Here is a 23121-nt window from a genome sequence, read left to right on the forward strand (position 1 = left end):
TTCAAATGCTTTGTCATTTCGTCTTCTGGAATGGAGCTCTGATAGAACAGATTTGTCTCCCCATACAGCGATCAGATCCAGTATCTCCCGTACGGTCCATGCTGAAGCTCTTTTTGGATTTGGGACTGCATGGCCACCAGTGCTGATCAACACTCCGCGCTGGGCAAGCAGGAAATGAAATTCAAAAGTTCGCGGGGCTTTTCCTGTCTACCTGGCCAGTGCATCTGAGTTCAGATTGCTTTCCAGAGCGGTCACAATGGTCACTGTGGGATACCGCCCGGAGGCCAATACCATCGAATTGCGGCCACACTGACCCTAATCCGACATGGCAATATCGATTTCAGCGCTACTCCCCTCGTTGGGGAGGAGTATAGAAATCGGTTTTAAGAGCCCTTTATATCGATATAAAGGGCTTTGTTGTGTGGCCGGGTACAGGGTTAAATCGGTTTAACGCTGCTAATTTGGTATAAACGCGTAGTGTAGACCATGCCTCAGGGATTTAAGACACTTCTATTTTAACAAAGCAGCATTTTTATGGGGAAAAGAAAACCCAAACACAGACTTAGAATAGCATAATGGTCAACTACAGACTAATATTTGTACTGAAAACTGCACTGAAGACTACCACAATTTTAGCAGGAAAAGGGAAAGCTGCATACAAAATCAGGAAAAATATGGCATCTTTACATTCAACATGTTATCACTTGTTTCACTTATTCAATAGGTAGCATGCCATGGCATGAAATATTGAGACTATTTTATAATTTGAAAAACAAATGCATTGAAGAAAGGAAGCGTAGAATATACAGAATATTCTTCTTCAGTGTTCAAATAATCCCATTACATCTGCTATCACAAAATTTACTGCAGTGGTACTTTAGTATCTCATTAAGTCTCTTTTCTGATTCAGGCACGCAGCAGTGATACTGAGAGTTTTGCACCAACCAAACTGCAAAGGCCCAATTAAGGCAGCCTTCATTTTAGCTAACAATAAATCAACCCAAGTGATATTAGAAACTGTTAATGGCCATGTCTTACCAACAGGTTCTGAGACTTCCATACTAACAGCAACATTTGAACCTAAACAAAAAATTGAGGCATTATGTACATTTGCTTAATGTGAAGACAGCAATATCAAACAAACAACTTTGGAATACCACCATGAACACTTTATTAACGATGTTTTCTGCAATTACTAAAAATATCTGTTTTTCTTAATCCCATTTATTGCCACTACAAAAGATTTTCAAACATGAAAACCCAGTACCTTCACAGGATGCTGTTTGCGCCTCTTGAGAAGACTCTGCAGATGCCCCTTAAACAAAAAAAATGTTACTTTTAAAACAAGAATCAGATGTTATTAATTTCAAGATAATCCCATAAAGACCAGAGTTCTATCAAATTTATCACAGCAACAAATAAAACCATATCTAATAAAAATATTCCCTCCTCCCTACAAGAGGACACTAAATATAACCTTTTAGTATGAAAGAATTCTACTAAAGCTGGTATATTGTATTTTAAGAACTGTTACTTATGACAGTTTGAGGGGGAAGTATTTAAGAGACTTCAAAGCAAATTTAGGGGAAGCAATGGTTGTACATGTGCATTTTACTTCACAATTCTTTTTGCGTATTCTAGCTATTGGAGGTATTTGGGTTTTGTTAAGAGTTTAATACACTGAAATATAACTTCACTATCTGGAATGAAGTAATCTTTTGTTTGTGAGATCTTTCTATTGTATAGAAAAGTTATTCATCTTGTAGAATTTCTATAGTGGCCATCAGCTCAGTATCTGGATATCTAATAGCTTCACTGCACAATTAAATAGGAAATTAAAACAGGGTAGGAAACAAATGAGCCCTTGTTTAAGCAAAGATCTGCCATAATTACCAAACATGGTAAAAAATAAAAACAAGTGATTGGTAAATTCATTTTTTAAGGCTAATGAATTTTAAGATCCTCCCTAATATCAAAGTTTCTCTCTAATGTTTTTTCCAAATTGAAGAACTGAACCATTTATAATTGGACCAGATTAAGCATAATGATTTATTGCATCCACACATGTTGAACTGGTTCAAGATAATTTTCCTTAATATTCACTTTGGCATCTTAAGCCATTTTAGTTACAATACACTATCCTATAAACCTCAGTACAGTTCCAAGAAGAAATACATTCTAGAAGATTTCACAGGGCCATTAGTGACCTGGAGTCAAGTTCAACCAAACATTCCTTGTACTATTTCAATTGGTCTGCAGTAATGCTACCATTAAATTGGGTCACGTTGAGTTGTAACTAATTAAACCTGCTCGGATAATCCATTCCAACCAGTTATTAGACCATTTGACTCTTTGGAACATTTTTACATGTGAGTACAAAGTGTTCTGGGGGATTTAATCAGTTTAATTTTTCTAGGGTAAACCGAACCTCAATGGGTCTCTGAAATGAGATGAGCAACTACAGTATGTCAAAAACAGCATCTCCATCCACATTGTTGCTTTACCTTTTACTAGTTCCTTACCAATCCCATATCCTTTACTTGGCTGGGTTGTTAGCTCTGCTCCCTCCACACTTAGCATACAGCCCAGACTCCTATACTACTATAGGTATCTGAACTATATTCACAAAAGATCTGAATACTGAAAAAATTTCTCAAAGCATCACAGAGAGCAATGAAGAGAAACTGGACCCTCAGCTACTTTGCTTTAGTTCTGTGGCATATGTTCATTGCATGCTGTCATAGACTGGAGCAATGTTGGAGAAAATGGCAGAATACTAGACTACAAGGCTTGCAGGAAGGGTGTGGGAGGGGACATGGGTCATGCTGGTGCTGGGGGGACCTAATGGGGCTGGCAGGCTCCCTACCCGACTCCGCACAGCTCCCAGAAGCGGCCGGGATGTCCCTGTGGCCCCTAGGTGGAGATGTGGCCAGGGGGGTTCCGCGTATTGACCCCACCCCAAGTGCTTGCTCTGTCCAGCTCCCATTGGCCAGGAACCACAGCCAATGGAAGCTGCGGGTGTGGTGCCTGAACGCGGATGCAGCATACAGAGCCACCCTGGCTGCACCTCCACCTAGGAACATGTTGCCACTTCCAGGGAGCCCTCCCCACCCCAAAGTAAGCACCAACCAGAGCCCTCATCCCCTCCTGCATCCCAACTCCCTGTCTGAGCCTGAGCCCCCTCCCACACCTAAACTCCTGCTCGTGCTGGGGCGGGAGAGGTACGGTGGCCCATGACTGCCCCAGCAGCAGTTGCTGCGTCTGGCCCAGGGGCTGCCCAAGCTGCTCAGGCGGCCCCCATACCAGTCGCACCAGGCGCTGCACCAGTCCTGTAAAGTCACAGAATCCATGACTTTCATGACAGACTCACAGCCTTACTTATAGTACAATTCATCCAAATTGAGGACCTTAATATTCTTTATAAAAGTGGGTAAGACCCCCATTTTACAGATGGGAATCCAAGAAACAAAAATTGCCTTATTCACCTAACACTGAACAGTAAGTAGAATAGCTGGAACTAGAATCTAAGTCGAACTCCAAACTCCTTTTTCTAGATTACATCATTTCCAAAATTTCAGCTAGCAACTTAATGCATTCTCTATAGTAAAGGCTGAAAAATCATTTCCATTACAAACTCATTTACACACACTTGTGATTTTTCAAGACATTCACCTTTAGGACTGAAGTTTTCCACATGGTCTCTTGCCTGCAAATGAAAAAAATCTATCCAATATGTACTGTACTTTCATTTGCCTTGAAATAGAAACACTATGATAAGTAGATCAAATAGGTTTGTTTGTTTTTCCTCTCCTATAAACCATATGCACAGCAGCACATATCGTTTGAGCAGGTTGGGAATCTGACAGAACATTTTTCATAGAAAAACACCAATTCATCTAAACTAAAACTGTTAGAGCGATACCCCAGAATAACCAATATCTCAATGGTTAGCGCACTAACTTGGGATGTGGGAGACCCAGATTCCAAGTCCCTTCTTGGTCACGTCACAGATGAGCACCCTACCCACCAGGCTGTGTGTTATTCTGGGGTGCGTGTTGAATTTTTTCCTGCAAAAAATTCAAAAAGTGTCTCCTTTCATCATTATGCAGAACAGGAACATGTTTGAAATCTCAAAACTTTTTGCAGGATAGGAAAAACTATTTTCTGTTCAGCTTCTCTCATCATAGTACTGGATCAAAAGCAAGCTTGCTGAAGCTCTGCACTATGGTTTCTAAACCCATAGGCACAATGGGTTTGAGGACAACAACAAGAAAGCAACTCCTCCACAGAGAATTGAGATATTGGAAATGGGAAGTATCACACAAAGAAGTAGGGAATGTGGGTTTGTTGGACCTTATCAGGGAATTTCTGTATTAGAACCATAAAGTGTATGTGTATAACAAGTCTGAGGCCAAGACAGACAAGGGGTAAGACTGCATTCAATTGAATTCCCCACAGCTTAGGCCTCTTCATTTTTCCATTTCTGTGTCTCTCCCTCTCTGTGAGAAACATGCAAGGCCAAACTGCTAATTGCGTTAACACATCGTAAGACAGAAAGTCTCTTCTCAAAAACAACTGTAATTGTTCTTCCAAACAGAACACAGTTTAGTAGCTTTCAACTTCTTTGCTATGTATGTTAAAGTTTAAGTAGATTTGCAACATCCTGAGAGCTGCTAAAAGTTAAGAAATAGTAAAGTAACAAATGATAAATGTATGTTAAAACAGACGATGTATGTGAATGGATGCTTGATTTAGATAGAGGATAAACTGATTTAGATAAAGAATGAATCAGGGAAGTGCCAGCCTAAGAATTACAATTTCAGTCTCAATTGGCCAAAGAATGCACAGACCAGGCCAGAATCCACCCAAGTGCCCCCCCCCCATGACTCCAAAGAACAAGATAGCACTCAAACATCAGGGATGTGCCACCTGCTGATTGATAATCACCTCATACAAACATCAGCAGGATGAAGCAATTCCCATAAACTTGTATAAGGCCAAAATCCTTTAAGAACAGACTCTAAAGACTGAAAACTTTGAATCTGGCTCCGCAACCACCTTCCAGGAGCATCAGATGCACATCTGACAAAGACTCAGCTCCACGCTTGCGTGAAGGCTACCTGGTCAGTACTCTGCCATGAGCAACCTCTAGGCTGGTAACTATAATAACTGCAGAACTTGTATGAATGTGTGTGTGAATGAATAAGGAATGGTAGTGAAATTATATCGAATTGCATATCCTGATTTCTTGCTCTCTATATTTACAATAAACCTGGCATTTTGCCTCATCCCTCTTATAAGATCCTGTTGGTATTATTTTATTAGTGTAACAGGTTGACCTAGTAGGAGCAGCACTGCTGCTATTATGAACTTCTGTTAAGGTAATGTGACAAAGTCAGATCTGACAGCTGTAAGAGAGTAGGTAGAAGGCAAGTAATATCAGCCTTAAAATGACTAAAGCTCTTTCCTCTCAGACACCTGAATCAATTAAAGGCTAACGGTGACCTTTAAACACCCCTCTTCCCTTGAGATAGAGTGAGGAGGGATGAGAAAAACTACAGCAGGGTTAGTGGCAGAAGGGAGAAAAGGCTTCTCTTGGGAGCAAGCTGCTCTCCTCCCTATAGGAGAAATAGCCTAGTTAACTGCTGTTTGGGGAAGAGCTGGCAACCAGAAATCAGCATAATAAGGCAAAACCCCGGAAAGTGGGCAGGGTAAAGTATCTCCTTTTGTGTGTTGTGAGTTTGTTTTATTGTTTTGCTTAAGAGAGCTACCTGTGTCTACCCTGAGGCTCACCTTGTAAATATTGAAAAAATAAATCAGAGTGAAGAATTAAAAAGCTCTGGAGTAAGACTGATTCACTCCAGGCCCCCACTGTCTGAGGGAGAAAGGCTGAGGCAGCGAAGGGCATACCTTGCCACAGAAGTATCAGTCAAATTAGATATGAAAGTACCATATAATATGGCAACAGCAGAAGAGCTATTGTCACTTTGAGTTGCATCCACCGAAGTATTTCACAGAGGTAGGCGGTGGATATATACATTCTAGTATGAATGCAGCTAGACCAGGGGTAGACAACCTATGGCATGCATGCAAGCTGATTTTCAGTGGCACTCACACTGCCCGGGTCCTGGCCACTAGTCTGTGGGGGGTATTTGCATTTTAATTTAATTTTAAATTAAGCTTCTTAAATATTTTAAAAACCTTATTTACTTTACATACAACAATAGTTTAGTTATATATTATAGACACAGATATAGAGACCTTCTAATAATGTTAAAATGTATTCCTGGCAAGCAAAACCTTAAATTAGAGTGAATAAATTACACCACTTTGGCACACCACTTCTGAAAGGCTGCCAACCCCTGAGCTAGACAAACGGTTCTGGGCACCTCAGTACTAAGGAGATGAAGACAAACTGGAGGAACTGTCTTGAAATAAAAAACTGAACGATTTTAATGTATATAGCTCCACTAGAGCAGGAAAGGGTTAACACAAACATCTGCAAATGCATTAAAAACCGTGAACACCAGAAAAATTTAATATGGTAGAAGATATAATTAGAAATAAAGGAAGCTAAAAATGACCTACCCTAGAAAGGAAAAAAAGTATTGGGGTTGTGCATATTGACTTTGTGATGTAAACACTTTTCTGAAAACGGCTCTTTTTTTTTTTTTTAGACATGAACATTTTACCTACTCTGGAAGATTATGGTACTAGGAGGTTGGTGCCAAACATACAGGAAAGCAATATCTGATTGAGAAGACAAGTTTGACAGACTTTTTGACAGACTTTCACTATGTGCTCTGTGTAAAAATGAAGAGGTATACTGAAGATAAAAACTCCTTTAAGACAGACACCTAAAAAGGTAACTGCATAACTCAAGGAATTCATAATGGAATAGAGGGCATCTCGTTTCTAAGTCAATGTCGCTTTACAAAAACACCCTGGAAAATGGCATCTCCTCTGATGAGCTCTAAACAATTCCTAGGCCCAGCTGAGGCAGACGTCTGGATGGCTCAATGTGGTTAGGGTATGAAAAAAGTTGAAAGCCTCTACTAACCCACTTGGAGATATGTTCATAGCAGATAATTCAGCTGAAGTAACCAAGTCCAGACTTCATCAGCAGGAGAGAAGGTCACAACAACACAGCACTTCTGAAGGTAAAGTGAAGCAAAGGAGGTAATGGGGAACGTCCTAAATGATATTTCCTGTATTTTGTGCTCTTCTGTTTTCCCTGACAATACTCTAGCAAATACCTAAAGTTTCTCAGACTTCCTTAAGTTTTCCACAAGCCACATGAAGTGTCTAGACAACATATTAAGGGTTTACACTTTTTACAACAGTTTACTAAAGCAGTCTTTAGTAGATCATGTGTAGCATCTACTATCATACACAGCATACCTAAGTGAACAATATGAAATTTTTATCCACTTCTAAATTCTGCTTGAAAATCTAGCTCTTCGTTATTTGGGGAAGTCATTCTGGTAAAAAAAGTCTTTACAATCAAGGTGTCATCAGCTTACCAGGAAATCCAATTTTATCAGAATGTCAATCTTAATTCACACCAAGTGTTACAGAAGATCACATAAACCGCTACAGAATTCTGCATACATATAGTTTAACATAACAGAATTTGGTATTATGTATCATCTTTCACATTCCACCCATTCTCAAAGCACATTACAGCAGGCATTAAACATATTGGTAATACAATGACTGTGGAACGTGGCAGCAATAGGTAAACAGACCGTACAGTCTTCCTAGATGTTAGAGATCTGGAACACTGTTCAGCTTTATCACCACTTGATCATTCCAACAACAGACACAGGATCGTTAAGGGTGGAAAATCAGAAAAGATATAGCGTATTGCAGTATACTGTTTGCAATAGGTAAGAGCTCAGTTTCTAGAGTGAGCTCTGACTCTGGCAAAGAGTAAGTGTACTCAGACTGAGCCTGTATAAAACTGCATTACAACAAAATGGATCATGCATCCTAATGTTTTAAAGTGCTATTCTAGTGTCCCAAATACCTTTGAAAGAATGCACCATATGGCCTATATAATCCACGTTATTCTACCATGGCTGACACAGATCAGTTGCTTATTATTTATATTGTATTTTGTGCTTCTATATATTTCTGTTGTACAACAGCCCCAAAACCTTGGAATACTGAAGGAAGAAGACAGGTAGGGCTCTAAAAACAAGTTGCGCTCCACTTTCTGGAGTACCAACTTATTTTGTTTTTGTTGAGAAAGATAAGCGTAAGTCAGCAAGTTGATAGCATTAGCAGTTTGAAGTACTAGCAAGGTAAGTTTCACAGTACAGTTTACTGCTCTATAGAAACAGCAGAAAGCTGCTTTGGATTGATATTTAAATTAAAAGAAAGTTAAATTTCTTTGTCCAGAAGAGACAACTTGTGAAGACTGGGAAGAAAAACAAAAAAGAAGAGAAAGAGTGGCTAAAATGTAGGAATACAACTGCTAGAAGAGTCAGTTGAACTGGGATACAAGAAATAAATCTACCTGAAAACTGCTCAGTGACTGTTAATCTTCTAATTATTTTAGTTACAAAGTCAATTTTGTTCTTGACTATATTTCATGTTCCACCTCTTTTGAACTTCTCCTTTCTTTTATGAGGTGGGTTCTGGAATTCCTATTCTTTCCCTTCATTTTATTTTCATTTGCCACTTTAAATGCCCCGCATGATACTAACCCTTCCTTTAGCTCAGAAGGCTTGATGTGGTTCAATAAATAGCCCCAAACTTCCTCTTCAATAGATGGGGGAAGGGATCAATGATTTTTTCACTTCATCCAATAAATGAGACCAATTCCACAGTACTCCTATTTCCTTCTGCCCCAGGGAGCAAGAGACAGATTTTGGTCCTAAAGTTGTTGTCACTAGACTACTGGTACAACTATCACACTTTTGTCTGTCTCCTCTCTATCCCCCCACACCCTCCTTTTATGGTCTCTGTGCAGCCTTTGCACAAAGCATATAACTGATGGGAGAAAATCTGACCTGTTCTTGGTCATTTTCCCACATTTCCATTGGTTACGTAGAGAACCAAGCCACCTAAAGGGTGGTAGACCTTTGAAAGTTTTCAACTGTTGTCTGCAAAACAGTTCTGTTTAACCTATTTGTTGAGTCCTTGCTAAACACATTAAGAAATTTGCTAGAAGCAAACAAAAGACATTGAAAGAAATGTTAGTGCCATTAAAAGTAACTCAACATTCTGACTTGCTCTACAACTTTCACCCTTCAGTTTTTGTTCTCATCACCTCTGTATGTAAAATTCTCCTAAATTTTACATACCACAACCACAGCAATCTTTAAAGCCATTTTAAAGTGAGTCACAAAATACAATACGCACAATAAAAAACAAGACTACACTAAGTTTTATAGAGTACTATAATAATTACTGAAGACAAAGAGTCTTAACTCACTTCTGTTCTTTAGTTTCAAAATACATGTCTTTTGTTTCCATACCCATTTGTCTCATAAGATTGCCAAACAAGAGTTGTAACATTAAGGAACTCATCCTAGATCAGTGGTTTTCAACCTTTTTTAGTTCACGGACCCCTAAAAAATTTCAAATGGACCCCTTTGGAAATCTTAGACATAGTTTGCGGACCCAGGTTGAAAACCACTGTCCTAGATAAAGCATTTTCTTTTAACTGCTTCCTCACTCCTTAAAGCATAAACATCTCAAACAGATACAAAAGTAAGGAACAACACATGAGCCCAGAACATCTCTTTTATACATATTTAGGAAAAGCAATAAAGCGTGATGAGAATTAAATACATGCTATAGAAACAGTGATTACTGTGGACAAAACTGTTCTGAAGCCCATACATGATCAACTGTAGTTTTAAGATTTACTTTCAGCTCAAATTAATTTAGTTTGGCTTAATACTTTAGAGATGGCTGCATAAAATAAGTTTTCTCAAAAGCATATCTTGTCTACAATATACTTAAACACTTAGTGGAAGATAGTGTAGGATGGCATTCAATTATAGATGAAAACGGAGAAAGGTTCTCAGTTAAAATTCCAGGTGAAGCCTCATGAAGTATGACTTTAGGTAAGTCAACCTTCTTGTACCTTAGTCAAACTATTAGTTGAACGTGACAAAACCAAGACTTCTTAAAGCTAGATACTGCATTTGGAAAAATTCTTAAAGGAGAAAAATCACAGTTTGGCCAAAGAAACCAAGTAAAATACCATTTTATGTATAATCTGAAGGTGATTTTGCTTCCAAAGTCAGGCATGTAATTGTATTTATGACAGCCAAATTAAGCTGAACAAAAATTCTAGTCACATTAAAAGTAACAAAGGAAAGTGAAGAAATAAAAATTATAGGGAGACATTCTCCTCAGTGGACTCAGGTGCAAACAGCAGAAAACCATGTATAAAATAACGGCATAACAGTGAAAGTATGGCACTAAAACTAGAGGTGCCACAAGTACCCCTCATTGTTCTTGCTGATACGATTAACACGGATACCACTCTGAAACTAAAACCAGAGTTTTTCCTGGATTAAAAAAAACAAAAACATTTTTAGAATTGGTTTTCCTAAATATCTTCGGTAAAAGATGATTAAACACTCAAATGGCTATTTAATCAAAAACTACCATTCCAGTCTATTAAATACATTTTAAAAATAAGAAGTAAATTTAGTATTTATGAAAGAAACCAATACTAGTGCAATTTTCTCATTTCAGTTCTACTAATGTACCTTGTTCCTGACCTGCACCATCTTTTTGAGTCAGACTCCCCTCCTGAAGAGACTGAATATGTTGTGGTTTTATGAAGGAGTGTTACAAGAACCTAGAATTTTAGGCCACTTAACTCTTTTTAATTGACATCTAACACTTTCTCTTTAAAAGAAGCCTGGCACAATCATTAATACTCCTCCAGATCACTACACTTAGATTGTAAGCTCCGTGCAGCAGGGTTCATCTTTTTATTCTGTGTTTGCACTGTGCCCAGCACAATGGGGTCCTGGCCCACCATTAGGGCTTTCACATTTTATTGAAATGCAAATAATAAATAATAATACATATAACAAATGTGAATCAAGTTGTTCCACGAGCTGGCAGGGGCTGACTGCTGCAGAACACGTAAGTGCCTGAGGAAATGGGAAAAGTCAGACAGTGTTGCTCAAACAACCTGTTCAGCACCATTTGCTAATCATGAGCTATACTGACTGATTTCCAGGGCAAACTCCACTTCCTGGCCATAAGTCTCACAGATGTTCATGTAAGTAGGAGGAGGCAACTTAATGGGGTAAAACAGAACCACACAAAAGAACCATCTTGGTTCCACCAGTATCTCGGTCATCAATTACTTAACGTGACTAGGTATTCCCAGTCTCAAAGGGTCACAGCAATGAAGATATTGTTTGGAATTGCAAAAGCCTCATGGTGGAAGAAGGTTGCTCCAAGATAGACAAAAGTGCTTTTAATAGACAACAACTCAATATTATGAAAACCCAAGTAACTATTTAGTAATGTACCAGTCTAAACCTTTGAAACATCTAGAAGGTATGACTATTATACAAGCCAGAAATTCCAAATCAGCCAAAGACAGTATTGCTACATAGGCAGTGTGTTCAGCAGCTGGAAAGAAAGGAGTGAAGACTGTCCACTTCGAAAGACTTAAGGCCATGTCTATACTATGCCTCTATGGCTGCACAGTTGGAGCTGTGTCGCTTTAGCGCCATAGTACAAATAATTCCTTCACAGACAGAATTAGTTTTTCCATCAATGTAGGCAATCCACTTCCCCAACCTAGCCATATCCACACGGGGGGCTAGGTCGACATAACTACAGCACTGAGGGTACGTCTATACTACCCGCCGGATCGCGTTCGATGTATCAGGGATCGATTTATTGCGTCTTATCTGGATGCGATAAATCGATCTGCGAATCGACACTCATATTCCACTTCGGCAGAAGTAAGGAGAGTCGAGGGCGAATGGCGGCTGTCGACTCGCTGCCATGAGGACGGCCAGGTAAGTCAAACTAAGATACTTTGACTTCAGCTACACGAATAGCGTAGCTGAAATTGTGTATCTTAGTTTGAACCCGTCCATGACTGTAGCCCAGGCCTGAGTGGTGTAAATTTTTCACACCCCTGAGCAACATAGCTAGGTCAATCTAAATTTTAAGTGTTGACCACACCTAGGAAGCCATATTGATTGGCTTTCAGTTAAGTCTCTGCTAGTCTCTATCTGGAAATATGGAAGCTGAGTCCCCAGGCCTCAAGAGTGGCGAGAATGCAGAAAAGGGGCAACACGCAGTATAGGAAATGAGGGAAAGTATTACCCAGCCTACTCCTACCAAGGAACTGCCAGCTCATAGAAAGAACTGGGGAAAAATAAATTACTGCAGATGCTATTATTCAAATATTGGTAACAGTATTTCAAACACTACCAGGAGTCCTTGTTCACAGTACAGAACAAAAGTCTGATGGTTCTCCCTTGAGGAGAAGACGATGCGAGTTACAGAAGCAGAGGGGATCTAAAAGTAAACTTTTTCATTATGTTTAAATTTAAAAGATTCTGATGGATTATGTACAAGATCTAAAAATATTTTTTGAATTATTTTAGAATTTTAATTCCAAGTTTCATATTGGAGTGAATTTCAAATATTTTTCAAGGGTTCTTCATACAAATTCTGATACCACTTCAACTATTTGCACCACCTTCACAATTTACATTTACCTATGAACATTAAAATGCATGGATTCTTTGAACAGGAATCGAGGAGTCTGTCCAAAGCTTATCCAAATATTTTAAATGGTATTGCACAAGATCATGCCTATTGTCAGCTGCCCACATCATACATATCCTGAATTTTACAATATCAGAAAGTATGCAAAGTCAGTCTTAATGACCACAGAGCTTTACACTTAATTGTTTAACAGAAGAATATTAATTTTAATATTGAATATTTTATACACTTTTCTACAAGCGAATAAGTGAAAGTTTGGTTACTGATTTCAATCATCATCATCATATGGAAGTTAAATATTAAGGGGACTATGATATTCATTTAGATACTAAGTCAGTATGCAATAATTAATAACTCATGATCTCTTGCTGGGTATGGCTTATTAAACACTGTATAACAAATTGGTGACTATGAATTACTGCAACCCTGATATCTGAAATAGAGGGTTCTCTCACATTGTGTTAATATGAATAAAGGAAGATTTCAAAAAAATCGATAGTGAGGTTTTAAATGACATATTCAAACAAGTTTCAAAATCCTAAATCAAAAGAGTAACTTTGTAATCTATGAATAAGAATTTATGAATGACAAACTGCCAGAAAATGAATCCACGTTTTTGACATTTGGAAGGAGACTCTTTCAATTTGAAAGAAGTATTAATAAGTAGCTGTTGTTTAATTTCACCTATGTAAAAAGTGAACACCATGCATATGTTGTTTGCAAAATACGCTGACATCCTTTGAAATGAAAGGCAATATAGAAATTTAAGATATTAATCTAGAGCCCTGACAGCTAGACAGCCCTCCGCCCCAACAACCTTATAAAAAGTGTCACACTGGAAAGATGATTAAATGCTTAAAGTGATCCTCTTCATAAAGGCATAAATGATCTCTCTGAAATTGTTGGTGGAAGCTACAGGGCCATTCTCCCAGCCATGTCATGTCTACCACCATCCAGATCTGTGCCTTATCTCCCTTTTCTACACTCAGTTTCCCTCCCCCCTCCCAATCCACTCCCATCTCTCAAAAGTATATTGATCTAAGCCACTTTCTGACCCTTAAGGATGAAAAGCAAAAAAAAAAAAAAAAAAAAAAGTAATGTAGAGAGGGTTTGGGATATAGATAGTATGTGAAACACGGTACTAATTAAAACTGAATTACCCCATTCTCCCTCTCTGCTTCTTGACAATAAGGATATCTTTACTGCGCACCCTTGTTCAGATTCCTAAATTGTACCCTTTGTCTCCTTCCTAAACCTGCTCAGCACATTGCTCCAGTAGCTAAACTGTGTCACAAAGTGCCCTTCTGCCCTGCTCCACTATAACTCCACCCCCATCTCTGTGGCTGTATCCTAATTCACAATAAATATTTCTATGCTGTCCTAAGGCTCTTCTAGCTAGATTTTGCAATGGGATCCTCAGCCCCTCTTCCTCTCCACACACACCAAGATTACGCTCAAGTTCCCCACGTACCACCAACCTCTCTGATGTCCTCTTCTCCCTCTACAAAGTTCATTTTCAAAGCTCCCCTCCCGATTCCAAACCCAAATTCTCCTTGCAGACGCCAATCCCTTGCTCCTACATTTCCCCTCAGCAGCCTCACAGTCCATTTCCCTCCCACAGGCCCCACGAATATTAGCCCCCAGGTTTCTCCAACACAAGCTCTCTACATCTGCCCCACATGTTGTCCTCATACCCAGTATGGCCCCTAGCAATACCCCTACATCCCACTTCCAGTGATGCCTCCCAGAGCCCCCCTTCCTTCCTGTCAGTGTTACTCCCACGCCTCGCCATCAATCTTTTCCTCAAGGCTCCCCAAGGCTTCGGCTTCCACATCCCTCCTCCAACGCTATCCCCCAATATCCCTTCCCCCAGCCCTATTCCCCGGGCCGCAGCCCCTCATACCTGAATGTGCCAGGGCCCTACTCAACACCAGCCCCCCCCTCCCCGTTCCCTTATTTCCTCTTCGCCCCCGGGGCTACGTCTGCATTCCCCCGTCCGGTGCACACACCCCTGCCCTCTTTCCCCGCAACGTGGCCCCGGCGGCGGTTACCGTGGGGCGGGGGCGGCGGCAGGCCAGGTGGGGGGGAGGGCGGCGGTAATCCAGGCGCCGCCCCTCCTCTCAGGAAGGACGGCACGAACTCGGCAGCGTGGACATTGGGCACGAAGGGCTTGGCGTTCACGTTGAGCTGGCGGCTGAAAGCCGCATCAAGGAGGAGCTCCTGCTGCTCGGCCTGGGCCTCTGCGGCCGGCGGGGCGGACCCAGGGTCGGCGCCGCTGCCCGGCTCGATATCCGCCTGATCCCAGCAGTCGGGAGCCGAATCGCTGCTACTCCCGCTGCCGTTCCCGTTCGCCTCCATTTTGTGGCTGCCCCACAAACCTCTGCGGCTCCGAAGCCGTACGGGAGAAGGCGGCGGCGGCAGCACCGACTCAGTACTCCCTCACTCCAGCGACTCCGCGTGTGCCCCACAGCCCTGCGCAGTGTGACCTGCCGGAGTTCCCGTGCCTCCTCCCGACAGAATCTTTCACCGCCATCTTGGTAGTTATTTCTTCCCTGGTTCCCATTCCATAACATAAGTGTACTGAGGTGTAGGTACTACGATTCCCATTAGGCTGTGCGCGCACATATTTGCCTTTCCCTCTGGGAGAGACGGGAAATGTAGTTCTCTTGGCCTACTGGGTCACTTTTCCCGACGAGCTTTACGCACTATTCTCTCGGCTTTGCGCCTCTTTCCCCTCCCTCCCGCCACAGAGAGACGGGAAATGTAGTTCGCGGAGCCATGCTGAAGGAGAACACCGAATCCCAGCAGGCATTGCGTGTTCATTTGCTGTGTTCAACCTTTTTTTTCCACCGCATGGAGGGATGGGAAATGTAGTTCTCCCCCCTTGACTAGGGAGAACAACAACCCTTCCCATAACTAACCTAGAAGTAGGAAAGGTGGGTGGCAGCTGGTGGCCTTCAGTGGTGATAGTATCAGAGAGCTACTAAGTTGGAGGTGCTCAGTTTTCCCCCTTCCAAGTTCAGGTGAGTGTGTCACATGAAGTAACCTCATATGCACAATTCTATAGATGTTCCTGGGGATGTGGGACCTCCATCCCCTAAACACAAGCCTTTTCTAGTTCACATCTGCAGGCTCCAATTAGTTGGAAGTGTGGAGCCCTCAGTCTCCCTTTGACTTAAGCTGGACTGGTGGAGGCCCAGAGCTCCTGAAAAAAGGTTAGGACCAAGGCAGTGAAGCCAAGTCTGATGATTTTTATCGCTAGTCTCATGATATTTGGTGGTTTTTTTCTTAAAGCTCCAGCTCCTGGAGTCAAGTGATTACATGAGACTCTTTAATTTTGTTTTTTTAAAGGATAGCATAACTTAGCTCTTGGCTGCAGAGAAAAGCCTGAAAAAAAAAAGTGATCCAAGTATATCAAAGGCTTAGAACCTGGAAGGCAAATAAAAATAACTCAAAATATTTTTAAAGGTTTTTATGATTTTTAAGGCAATGTCAAAGTTGGTTGGTTCGTTTTTTAACACTTTTGGTTGAGAACACTTAAAGTCTCAAGTTAAGTAACCATACTGGAAGCACCAGAAATCAATGGCTCTTTCTGTAAAATGGGTATAATACTGCTTACCAACCTCACTGTGTTAACTTGTGGCTTAATTCATTAAGTCTTGTTAAGCACTTTGAGATCCTTGGGCTCTGTAGAAATATGAAGTTTTAATACGCTCTATACTTTAGCAGTTTAAGAAAACAGAAAAATATTAGAACCGCAGAAAAAAAATATGCTACACAATGCTGTATTACATAGACCACAGCTTTGATCTCACAGACCCCTCATATTCTTCATAACTTGCTAAGCAAAAAATTCCTCAATAATTTATCCATCAAAATTTAAACCTTGACCAGAAAAAAAACTTCCTTTTCAAACTGTCATCTTGATATCACCAGATTCCATATGCTTTCCTGCCATCATATTCTCCCTGCTGTTATGAACTTGTACCCACCCTAAGGGTATGTCTGTGCAGCAAGTAGACACCCACTGCTGGCTCATGCCAGCCAGTGAGGCTGTTTCATTGCTGTGTAGACTTCTGGGCTCTGGCTGGAGCCTGAGCTCTAGGACCCTGCAAGGTGAGAGAGTCCCAGAGCTCAGGCTCCAGCCCAAGTCTGGAAGTCTACACAGCAATGAAACAGCCCTGTAAGCCTGAGTCGGCTGGCATAGGCCAGCAATGGGTTTATCTTTGCCCTGAAGGCATATCCTCAGTGGTTAATTCCCTTGACCAAATTATTAAATATTCATTGACATTTTGTGAATAAATGGAATGGAATTTGCATGTATTTAAATTACTCTATATAACCTCTCTCTCTTTCTAGATATATAGTATATATTACTCCAGGGGTCAGCAGCCTTTCAGAAGTGGTGTGCCAAGTCTTCATTTATTCACTCTAATTTAAGGTTTTGCATGCCAGTAATACATTTTAACGTTTTTAGAAGGTCTCTTTCTATAAGTCTATAATATATAACTAAACTATTGTTGTATGTAAAGAAAATAAGATTTTTAAAATGTTTAAGAAGCTTCATTTAAAATTAAATTAAAATGCAGAGCCCTCCAGACTGGTGGCTGAGACCCGGGCGGCCTGAGTGCCACTGAAAATCAGCTCGTGTGCCGCCTTCGGCACGCGTGCCATTGGTTGCCTACCCCTGTATTACTCTGTGTAACCACTCACCACACAAAGGGCCAGCTTCCTCCAGGACACAACCAACTTCCTCCAGAAATGCCATAAAATTAACAATCTCCCTCAGAACACCATCCTTACCACCATGGATATCACCTCCCTGTACACCAAAATCTGTCACAATGATGGCATTGCTGCCTATCTCAAATATCTATAGGACAATGGACAATACTTCAGATATCCACCCCAGACATCACCAAACTCATCTGTTTCATCCTCAGCCATAACAATTTTACATTCAACAACAAGCACTTTGTCTAAACCGTGCAAACAGCTGTGGTTACTAGGATGACTCCCCAAATTGCCAATATCTCCATGAGCCACCCGGAGGAAAAATTTCTAAACAAATGCACCGCTAAACCAATTGTATGCCTGAGATACATCAATAATATTTTCATTCTCTGGACAGAAGACCTACATGCCCTCATAAGTTTCCACCACAACTTCAACAACCACCACCCATCCATTAAACAATATCTAGAACACTCCCACACTAGGATCAACTTCCTGGACAACACAATCAGGTCCAATAATGGAATGCCACAGACAGCTATGTGCAAGAAACCCGTGGATCAGCACATCCACCTTCACAGGTCCAGTTACCATCTTAAACACACCAAGAAATGTATCTATAGCCACAAAAACAACAGAGTCCGGTCGCGCCTTAAAGACTAACAGATTTATTTGGACATAAGCTTTCATGGGTAAAAAAACTCACTTCTTCAGATGCATGTAGTGAAATTTACAGATGCAGGCATTATACAATGACCAGGCACTCAGATACCACAGAATATGCTCTGAGGAGAAAGTCTGGGATATATATCTTAACCATGGGTGGCACCACCGGGGGGATGTTCAATAGGACATCTGAGCCACACCCAGTGGGAGGCAAGCCCATGATCATATTTTGAGCATCTCCCCAACTATATGCTGTGAGTACATTTCAAGGGCGGAGCTTCATTTGTAGGCAGAGCATGAAGTACTACCATTTATTATTTTTCCTTCTCCATTTGATCCCACATAACATAGGAGGCAAAAGATTGAAATGTAAGTAACTAGGTCATGAGTTGTTTAAAACTGAGTAAAAGAGGTAGTACTAAAACAATAAATTTCTAAAGTATGTAGACTTAAATCATTCCTCTGCCAAGTGCAAAGCTCTCCCTATCATGCAAAGGGCCAACTCCATCAATTTCTGAAGAATCTAGACTCCCATTAAAAAAGTATTACAGTTATGAAAAAAAATCCAATTGTGACCTGATGCAGTGCTATTTTCTTGAGTATGCAGTAGCATTTCCAGGGGTTCTGTTGCTGCTCAGAGATTTCTTCAAGAGTGAAATTAAGGAGACTTAAATCTGTTTCACTACTGGACTATTCAGAACTTTGTAGAATGGATGAGTCATCTCATTTTTATTCAGCTGCCATATGGGAGGGTTATGAGCAGCAGGATATAGTCTAGGTGCTAACCATATGAAACATGGACTTGAAAAAAAGGACCCCCCCCCCCACCTGACAACAGCCAGAATTCTGAGGAAGAGCAGAGTAGTGGAGGTCACTTTCCCGCTCTTTGAATCTGCCAAAATTAGTACCACTCCTGACAGTCATGGGGTCTCTGGGTTTGGAGTGGGAAAAGAGTGATCCTTCTTTCAGCATCCAAAGGAGCCTGGGGGCAAAAGCAAGATACTTAATAGCGAGAAAACAGATGAAAAATAACAAGGAGGCCGGTTGCACCTTGAAGTCTAACAGATTTATTTGGACGAAAGCTTATGCCCAAAAAAATCTGTTAGTCTTTAAGGTGCCACCAGACTCCTTGTTGTTTTTGTGGATATAGACTAACACAGCTGCCCCCTGTTATATGAAAAACAGATCTCCTGAGCAAGGAGTTATAGGTAGGAGCACCCTGAAAGAAGTCCCAACACCCTCCACCTGGTGGGAAGGAAGGCTTGGCTTCTTACCAGGACTTCTCTGGTGCCCCAACTTTCCATGAATCTTTGTATTAGCTTCTGGTTAATAAGTGACATTTTCTGGCTATTTGGTATCTGGTAAATTTTTATTTTATGGTATCCCTTTAGTTGTGGACAAGCCCTTATTTGCTCAGTTTTATAACTATCACATTACCAGTTGGTAAGCCTATTATTATGTGAGTTCTGACTCTACTGAGAAGTCACGTGAGCTCTTACCTTCAACCAAATGCCATACACGAAAGGGATTTTCTCAGTTCTTTTGCCCCATTTAGAAAGGCTTCCACAGTCTCTCTTTTGTTAACAGCTTGGAGATGAGTCACTTCTGCTGGCTACCTCCTTTGTGGGGAAAGGATTTTAGTTCTGCCAGTGTTTGCCTTGAGATTATTATTTGTGCACAGAGCTTGTGGGCAGTACTGTCTTATTACATATGTTTTGGCATCCCTTAGAAGGTTGGACTTCAAAGCATCTGAAATACAGCTTGGATTTGGCATCCCTAAGCATCTCTGAACTCTGTTTTGCCTCTTCTCCATTGTTCATGGGTTTGTTTATGTGTGTGTGTCTGGGGAATGGGGGGAAGGAGAAGGCGCAGGGGATGGTGGGGAGGGGTTGAAACATAAATGCAAACAGGTTTGATAGTTTCCAGAGTACATGTTGCCAGAAGCCTCAGAGACTTTCTGTATGGAAGAAAGGTTACTTGCAGTGTCTGTCAAGCCTGACACTTATTCCTTAGATACTGTGATCATCAGACATCGTTTCAGAAGCTGTTGTGGTTCTCCCAGGTGTTCCTAAGGGTGTGCAAACCTGTTCTGCAGGCTTCTCCATGCATAAGAGGTGAGTAAAGCAAAACCCTAAGGTTTTAATTGAGCTGATATTTTTCAGTATTTTCAACCTGGAGTATTAAGCAGTACTTAAAAACAAGAGCTAAGCAAACAAGTAGAACCATGATTACTTAACTGGATCATGTCTATTGGAATATAGATAGTGATGTTTTACTGAGGTGTCTCAGCAATATAAAGCTTTTTACTTTTTTAAATAGTCCCATTATGTCATCCAGCCATTTAAACTAAAAATTGTAAGTAAAAGCTCTTACGTATTTTTTTTGTTGAAGAATTTTTTATTCTAGAACCACTCATGTTTGCTGCCAAAATTCTTGTAATGGACTGATGCCATTCCTTAAATTGAATTAGATTATTGATTTACATACAGATTCTGTCATCATTGCAGCATGATTGCCTCATTAGGTTTTCTTCATGAACGTAAAAGGACCCATAATGCAAGGGAGATGAAAAAGTTTAAAAGTTCTATCAGTAATAATTAGTCCGTACATATCTATCATAGGTACTTATATGGCCTTCATTACCATAATATCTGAGCACCTCACAATCTTTTAGTGTACTTATCTTTGCAGTAACCTAGGAGATAGAGAAGCACATCTCCAGTTTACAAGTGGGGAACTGAGGTACAGAGAGACTAATCTACACTGAATTTTGGGAGGTGTGATCATAACGTGTAGATCAAAGCTAGCTCCAGTGATAATCGTAATGAAACCTCTGTAGCACAGTACCCTTGGTATGTACTTGAGCTGCCACACCCTTGCTGCTAGGGTTTCACCGGTATTGTTACATGAGCTAGCTACAGAAATTATAGTGGGGCATAGAATTGACCCCTGGTTTTGTGGGTTTCCAGCTCTTGGAGATCAGAAATTCATTCTGCAGCAGTCAACTGGAGGACACTATCCTTGTCATATTAGTAATAATTCTTGGCACTTCTACGGTATCTTTCATTCAAGGTTCTACAAGTACTTTAAACTATTAAGCCTCACATAGACACACCTATGAAGTACCTCTGTTACAGTTATGTAAACTGAGACAGGATAAGGCAAAAGCATTCAACCTTGGTGCTACAGTTAGGTACCTAAATCCACACGTAGGTATTTAAAAAAGTAGCCTGATTTTTAGAGGTGCTTTCAAGTCAACAGGAGTAGTGAATCTGAAAACAAGACTAAGAAAACATGCCATTTACTCAGCAAAATGAAAGAGTTAAGACTTACCAGTAGGAAGAGAAAAATGTAGCAGTGAGATGCAATATGACTACAGTACTTTAGGACTGCAAGTTGTGTGTCTCAACTAAATGTAAAAGGCAAGACCCAGAAAGGCATGCTGGGAAAATAAGTTTACCGTAAAAAGAGCCAGTGAGAAGTAGTATGTAGTAGGAAATTGTCAGGTGGGAGTTGCTGTTAGTTGTAGCCCTTCTATCTTATAGTGCCTAAATATAGATTTAGATGTGTGCCTTTAAGCAAACCTGTTCAAAAGTTTTGTTCTAGGTGATTTTCCTAAAGTTACATAGTGAGTCTGGGGCAGAACCAGAATAGAGTGGCTAACATTGATTTAACTTAATTTGGTTAGAATGCATGCGGCCACACTAAGCATATTAATACGGTGGTGTGCATCCATAGTACCGAGGCTAGCGTCGACTTCCAGAGTGTTGCACTGTGAGTAGCTATCCCATAGCTCCTGCAGTCTCCCCTGCCCATTGGAATTCTGGGTTTAGATCCCAATGCCTGATGGGGCCAAAAACATTGTTGCGGGTGGTTCTGGGTACATGTCGTCAGTCCCCCCTCTCCCTCCCTGCCTCCCTCTGTGAAAGCAACGGCAGACAACCGTTTCACATCTTTTTTCCTGGGTTACCTGTGCAGACGCCATACCACGGCAAGCATAGCGCCCACTCAGCTCAATGCAGCAGTCATGAACATTGTAAACACCTCCCACATTATCATGCAGTTTATGCTGAATCAGAACCTGCAAAACCAGGCGAGGAGGAGGCGGCAGCGCAGCAATGAGAGTGATGAGGACATGGACACAGAATTCTCTCAAACCGCAGGCCCCAGCGCTTTGGAGATCATGATGTTAATGGGGCAGGTTCATGCTGTGGAATGCCGATTCTGGGCCTGGGAAACAAGCACAGACTGGTGGGACCGCATAGTGTTGCAGGTGTGGGACGATTCTCAGTGGCTGTGCAAACTTTCGCATGCATAAGGGCACTTTCATGGAACTTTGTGACTTGCTTTCCCCTGCCCTGAAGCGCCAGAATACCAAGATGAAAGCAGCCCTCACAGTTGAGAAGCGAGTGGCGATAGCCCTGTGGAAGCTTGCAACGCCAGACAACTACCGGTCAGTCGGGAATCAATTTGGAGTGGGCAAATCTACTGTGGGGGCTGCTGTGATGCAAGTAGCCAAAGCAATCACTGAGCTGCTGCTACCAAAGGTAGTGACTCTGGGACATGTGCAGGTCATATTGGATGGCTTTGCTGCAATGGGATTTCCTAACTGTGATGGGGTGATAGATGGAACCTATATCCCTATCTTGGCATCAGAGCACCAGAGCAGCCAGTACATAAACCGCAAGGTGCTGCAAGCACTGGTAGATCACAGGGGACATTTTACCAACATCAACGTGGGATGGCCGGGAAGGGTTCATGATGCTTGTGTTTTCAGGAACTCTAATATGTTTAAATGGCTGCAGCAAGGGATTTACTTCCCAGACCAGAAAATAATCTTTGGGGATGTTGAAATGCCTATAGTTATCCTTGGGGACCCAGCCTACCCCTAGATGCCATGGCTCATGAAGCCATACACAGGCAACCTGGACAGTAGCCAAGAGCTGTTCAACTATAGGCTGAGCAAATGCAGAATGGTGGTAGAATGTG

General features: G+C 41.2%; 1 protein-coding gene and 1 long non-coding RNA gene across 4 annotated transcripts in view; one reads left to right on the forward strand and one right to left on the reverse strand.

Moving 5' to 3' along the window:
• GSPT1 (G1 to S phase transition 1) overlaps positions 1-15215 on the reverse strand; it is a 41426-nt gene extending 26211 nt beyond the window's left edge. For both annotated transcript variants that reach the window (XM_032774002.2, XM_032773995.2), the window contains exons 1-3: positions 14784-15215; positions 1268-1315; positions 1039-1080 (exon numbers count right to left, since the gene is read on the reverse strand). In XM_032774002.2, the coding sequence (XP_032629893.1) occupies positions 1039-1080; positions 1268-1315; positions 14784-15090 (397 nt within the window). In that variant the 5' untranslated portion in view covers positions 15091-15215. The remainder of the gene's footprint in view (positions 1-1038; positions 1081-1267; positions 1316-14783) is intronic.
• A 98-nt stretch (positions 15216-15313) lies between these two features.
• LOC142047309 (uncharacterized) overlaps positions 15314-23121 on the forward strand; it is a 33387-nt gene continuing 25579 nt past the window's right edge. For both annotated transcript variants that reach the window (XR_012656502.1, XR_012656501.1), the window contains exon 1: positions 15314-15755. This is a non-coding gene — a long non-coding RNA (uncharacterized LOC142047309). The remainder of the gene's footprint in view (positions 15756-23121) is intronic.

This window comes from Chelonoidis abingdonii, chromosome 9 (assembly GCF_003597395.2).
Source record: "Chelonoidis abingdonii isolate Lonesome George chromosome 9, CheloAbing_2.0, whole genome shotgun sequence".
Taxonomy (NCBI): Eukaryota; Metazoa; Chordata; order Testudines; family Testudinidae; genus Chelonoidis; species Chelonoidis abingdonii.